This window comes from Crocodylus porosus, unplaced genomic scaffold (genome assembly GCF_001723895.1).
Source record: "Crocodylus porosus isolate Cpor-Errol unplaced genomic scaffold, CroPor_comp1, whole genome shotgun sequence".
NCBI classification, from domain to species: domain Eukaryota; kingdom Metazoa; phylum Chordata; order Crocodylia; family Crocodylidae; genus Crocodylus; species Crocodylus porosus.
In genome coordinates, this window is record NW_017728948.1 from 54422651 (window position 1) to 54428595 (window position 5945).

The 5945-nt window shown below is 48.3% G+C and overlaps 1 protein-coding gene across 1 annotated transcript in view; it reads right to left on the bottom strand.

Moving 5' to 3' along the window:
* PDCL2 (phosducin like 2) overlaps positions 1-5945 on the bottom strand; it is a 35342-nt gene that overhangs the window by 5279 nt on the left and 24118 nt on the right. Inside the window, exon 5 of the mRNA XM_019553475.1 lies at positions 5309-5517. Coding sequence (XP_019409020.1) covers positions 5309-5517 — 209 coding nt within the window. The remainder of the gene's footprint in view (positions 1-5308; positions 5518-5945) is intronic.

Below are 5945 nucleotides of genomic sequence, written 5' to 3' on the forward strand. Positions count from 1 at the left end.
CTGGCCCTGTCCCTGTCATTTCCCTCTCCACCCACTCAAGCAGGTCCAAGGAGGTGATCCTCCCCCTCTATTTGGCACTGGTCAGGCCACAGCTGGAGTACTGCATCCATTTCTGGGCGCCGCATTTTAAGAGGGATGTGGACAACATGGAGAGGGTCCAGAGGAGGGCCACTCACATGATATGGGGGGAGAAGGGCAGGCCCTACAAGGAGAGGCTTGTTCAGCCTTCACAAGAGAAGTCCCTGTTCCCCCTAGCACTACCAGGAGTGACTAGGAATAACGGTCACAAGCTGGCAGAGGGCAGATTTAGGCTAGATATCAGGAGGCGCTACTTCACTGTCAGGGTGGCTTGGATCTGGAACCAACTTCCAAGAGAAGTGGTGCTGGCTCCTAACCTGGAGGTCTTTAAGAGGAGGCTGGATGAACACCTTGCTGGGGTTGTTTGACCCCAGTACTCTTTCCTGCCATGGCAGGGGGTCAGACTCCATGATCTGCTCAGGTCCCTTGCGACCCTACAAACTATGAAACTATGAACTATGAGTTGAGGCGATTTGTGGGAGAGGCACTAGGATCCTCGAGAGTAGTGGAACTGGGTGCCCAAGATGAGTGGTTGTTCCTTAAGGAGATGATTACTTAGAGCCCAAGGGGTGACAATCCCAACAAGAAGCAAAGGGAGCAAGAGTACCCAAAAGCCCCCCTGGCTCACCAAGGGCATTCGTGAATGTCTGATTGCCAAAAAGGAGGCGTACACTCAGTGGAAGGGAGGGGCTATCACCAAAGAAGAGTATACCTCCACTGCTCGGGTCTGTAAGGGGCCTGTTAGGAAAGCTAAGGCAGATACAGAACTAGGGCTAGCATCAAGGATCAAAGATAATAAAAAGTCCTTTTTTTAAATACACAGAAAGAATGAAGGCAGGCTCGTATAACGTGAGGCCCATGCAGGATATGCTTGGCAATCTGGTGGTTGCACCAGAGGAGAAAGCAGACCTCTTTAAGAATTTCTTTGCCTGTGTTTTCTTCTGCAGGGACCGGGACTCCTCTACCAAGATTCAGGACGGACCCGGAGAAAATCCACCAAGCTTAGGGTCAGGGAGGACCGGGTTAGAGAACTTCTGGAGGGGCTCCCATATTCAAATCAGCAGGTCCAGATGTTCTCCACATCAGGGTGTTGAGGGAATTGGCAGGGGTTATCGCGGGGCCCCTGGCATGGCTTTACGAGCACTTGTGGTGCTCTGGCCAGGTGCCGGATGACTGAAAGAGGACCAGTGTGGTCCCCATCTTTAAAAAAGGGAAGCAGGAGGACCTGGGCAACTATAGGCCTGTTAGTTTTACTTCAGTCCTAGGGAAGCTCTTTGAGAAGATTATCAAGAAGCATATCTGTGATTGGCCAGCAGTGGAGATGATGCTCAAGGGCAACCAGCATGGGTTCATTAGGGGCAGCTCCTGTCAGATCAACCTTATTGCCTTTTATGATCAGGTCACAAAATCACGCAGGTGTCACGGTGGATGTAGTCTTTCTGGACTTCAGGAAGGCCTCTGGCACTGTCTCCCACCCCATTCTCATTAAAAAGCTAGGTGACTGTGGCATTGATGCCTACACAGTCAGATGGATTGCTAATTGGTTGAGGGACCGCACCCAGAGAGTGGTGGTGGACAGGTCATTTTCGACCTGGAGGGAAGTGGGCAGTGAAGTCCCCCAGGGCTCGGTCCTTGGGCCTGCACTGTTCAATTTCTTTATTAGCAACTTGGACAACGGGGTGAAGAGCAGCCTGTTTAAATTCACAGACGACACCAAAATTTGGGGTGAGGTGGGCACACTAGAAGGGAAGGACAGATTACAGCAGGACCTGGACAGGTTACAGGGGACAGGCCAATGAAAATAGGATGGGATTCAATACTGACAAGTGCAGGGTGCTGCTCTTGGGCAGTAGGAACCAGCAGCATACCTATAGGCTGGGGAACTCCCTTCTTGAAAGCATGGTGACAGAAAGAGATCTTGGAGTCATTACTGACTCCAAGATGAACATGGGCCAAAAATGCGAGAACACGGTCAGTAGGGCTAACTGTACCTTGTCGTGCATCCACAGATGCATCATGAGCAAGACCAAGAAGGTGATCCTCCCCCTCTATGTAACACTGGTCAGGCTGCAGCTGGAGTACTGCATTCAGTTCTGGGCGCTGCACTTCAGGAAGGATGTGGACAGCATTGAGAAGGGTCCAAAGGAGGGCCACTCGCATGCTCCGGGGACAGCAGGGCAGACCTTATGAGGAGAGGCTACAGGACCTTAACCTGTTCAGCATTCTCAAGAGAAGGCTGAGGGGGGACCTGGTGGCTGTCTATAAACTTACTGGATGGGACCAGCGGGGTTTGGGAGAGACCTTGTTCCCCCGAGCGCCTCCCAGAGTAACAAGGAATAATGGCCATAAGTTGCTAGAGAGTAGGCTTAGACTAGACATTAGAAGGCACTACTTCACAGTCAGGGCGGCTAGGATCTGGAACCAACTTCCAAGAGAGGCTCCTACCCTGGGAGTCTTTAAGAGGAGGCTTGACATTTACCTGGCCGGGGTCATTTGGGCCCAGTTTTCTCTCCTGCTCAGGGCAGGGGGTCAGACTAGAAGATCTACACAATCCCTTCCAACCCTACATCTATGAATCTATGAATGACAGGGGGGAGGGTGCTGGGATGAAGTACTGCCCCATGCTGATGCTGTTCTGCCTCTTGTAAGGAGTGGGGTAGGGGACCTGAGGCCAGTGCTGCTGGCCTCAGCTCCCAAATCCCCTATCCAGTCCTTGGTGCAGCTTTGGATCATGGTGATGCTCCCCATGCTTGGAACACTCTGATTGGCTGTTTCCGTTAGCCAATCAGAGCACTAATAAAGTATTATGGCCAGACAGACAGACTTATATTAGAATTACTCCATGAAAACAGAACAGTTTCAGCAGCAGAGTTCTAGACCAGTGGGGGCCCAACTTTTTTGGCAGGCATACTACAAATTAGCACAGCATCCTCCAATTGCCACTTTGATTTTCTTCCCCTGCTGGATCTGCTGTTTTGCTTTCTGCTCCCTGCCCTGTGCTCACTTGCTCACTGTCTGATATGCTGCTCTGTTTTCTTCTCCCTACTTCATATGCCACTGTGCTGCCTACCCCCTCCACAACCTGGGGTGTGTCACACACAGGCTACCAGGGTCACTTGTGGCACACAAGCCAGAGGTTAGCTATCCCAATTCAGAATATGCTTTAATTTGGTGGTTTGTACAGTCTTCTAGTTAGCAGGAGACAAGGATAGAAATTCCTTCCAGCTGGGCATGGAACTAAGCCTCAGTGTTCCGTATTAGTGGGTTAGTGCTCTTAACAACTGAGATTCTGGATAAAAGAGAGTGGCTATGTTTATTGTGTAAGTTAATGTGGCAGATGTGTTATCCAATTGTGTCTTGCAGGAGAGATGCACAGAGGAATGATTTATGGATCTTGAGAACTTACATGTGAGTTTGACATCTATCTACTCATTGCTGTCAAAATAGAAGAACTTACAGACATGCTCAGAGGCAGACCTTTACATGGCTAGAAAACTTCACTTACAGCCATGTAGATACCTGTAGACTTCAGGGATCTCCAGCACTGAGGCAGGTTTTTAGGGTCTAAATTTTTATCTTAGGTATTGTGACAGGGGGCGTCACAAGGCCGGTCCCGATGTTGGCCTGCACACCTGTCTAGGGCAGTCTGCCCTATCTCACCTGCCATGACTTGGTGCATAAAAGAAAATGTAATAACGCGGGAGGCTGCCCATTTTATGTCCTGTTACCAAGGGCATCATATACAGCTCCAACCTCCCTTATACTGTGTCCCATGTCTCGCAGATGGCATCCCAAATCAATAGTAGGCCACAGGCCCACACTACCCACTATAACTCAGGTACCCAGAAACTACCCTTGGTTTCTAAGCCCCCTCACTGGGGCCTCCATCTTCTGCCCTCTCACTAGGGCCTTATGCCCTCTCACTAGGACCATCAACTGCTCGCTAAACTCTTTGGAGCTGGCCTGCGTGCAGTCCTTCAGGGCACTCCTGCGGCCCTACTCTGCATGTCCCTGTGCAGCCCTTCAGGCCTGCCTATGCACACCTTACACTGCACCCATTCAGCCCAGTCCTTCAGGCTGATGTGTACCTTATTCTGCATAGCCTTCCCACCACCCCCTCACTAGGGCTACTCTACCACCCCTTCACTGGGGCTACCGGGGTTTTACACCCCGTATGGAGTGCCTGGCCCCCGCTGCCCGTTCCTACAGCTGGGTTACCCATCAGGTTTTGGGGGCTGGGGCTATAAGGCACCCCATACTTGCTTTTCACTAGGGAGGCAACTGGTATGTCATTTCCTAGGGATAATTCTGCTACAGGTGGCCCCACCACACCATCCTGCCCTAGCAAAATGTAGTTTTTAGTTATTCCCCAGGACAAAGAGCCTCCATCTTCCTCATAGCTCCTTCCCTGTACCTCCAAGGCGTTCCGTAAGCAGCGGCTCCAGTCGGGCAGTGTTCCCCCTACAGCTGCTTGCAGCAAATTCCTGGCACCCCTGCTCAGGCCTGCTCTTATTGCTAGTTGCTGAGCCCTCTTCTCCAACCAGATAGTCTCCTGCTGGCCATGTAACACCTTACTGGGGAGTGCAGCCACCTGCAGGATGCTCTGCTGCTTGATCTAAGCCCTTAAAGTGGCAGGCACAAAAGGTGTCCTGCCACAGGTATCTATAGGGGCACTCAGCCCTTAAATCCTCTTACACATCTAGCCACATTTGTTTTGTTCTGCTGTGAAACAAACCCAATTCTTTCTTTCTAATGAAAAATGTTGAGAAAAAGAGAGAGACCCATTTAAAAACAACAAAGAACCTCCTCACCCGAAAATCCACAAAGCAAAAGACAACAGTGGTTAGGAAAGTTACCTTAAATGTGGGACATCCAGTCCAAATCCCTGCTCTGCTTGATTCAGACAAAGGACCTAAACCTGGATCTCCCACAAGTGCCCTAATGACTTAGGGCACTGACTGACTGAGGTAACAGGATCCTTAGAAAAGAGTCATCCTGGTGCCAACTCAACCTTGTCTCAGTATTTTATACTCCAAGCTACTAGCATACCAGTTTTTGTGCAGAAATAGAAACCCAGTAGAGTCTAACAGTTAAATCTCATTTTATTTTTCCTGTTTTCTGTAAAACTATTAAAAAAGACCTCACCCTTTCACTGTGATCTTGAGAATCAGTGCTTAATAATTACATGTATTTTACTATAAAATAAACGATTCTAAGGTAGTTTTGTTACCTTCTAGTTTAAGATTTGTTCCTCCACATTCAGTAACTCCAATAAGTCTGCCTTTTATCTGACCATTTTTGTATACAAATATTGTGGGTAGACATCTGTCATGGTAGTTTTGTATACAACTGTTCACAATAGCTTTCACAAACTTGGTTTCTGGAAACTTTCTGGCTAGCAGGTTGAGGTGTTGGTTAACCAGTACACACATGGGTATGCTAAAAGAGAATAAATACATTTGGTGACAAAGTTCTGGCATAATAATTTGTAACATGCATACTACAATTTTTTTAACCCCTCAAGAATATAGTACATTTTTACATTTACTCAGCATGTCGCTATTTTGTTTTTAACAGGATTCCACTAAAGATTTCTTCTTTGGCTTGTCCTATGAGAAGACTCTAGCCTAAGGAACTGTCAAAATAAACATATGGATGCCATGACATTTATCATATAGGTCACTACTGCTTTAGAAACTTCATGTGCCCTGCCTGTTTTGTTTTCTCATACCTGCTAAGATCTTAGAGATGATTTTATAAATTCAATAGTTTTTGTACTAGATTGTAAATGCCTAGTTATATAACGTGTGTGTGTGTGTGTGTGTGTGTGTGTGTGTGTGTGTGTGTGTGTGTGTGTGTGTGTGTGT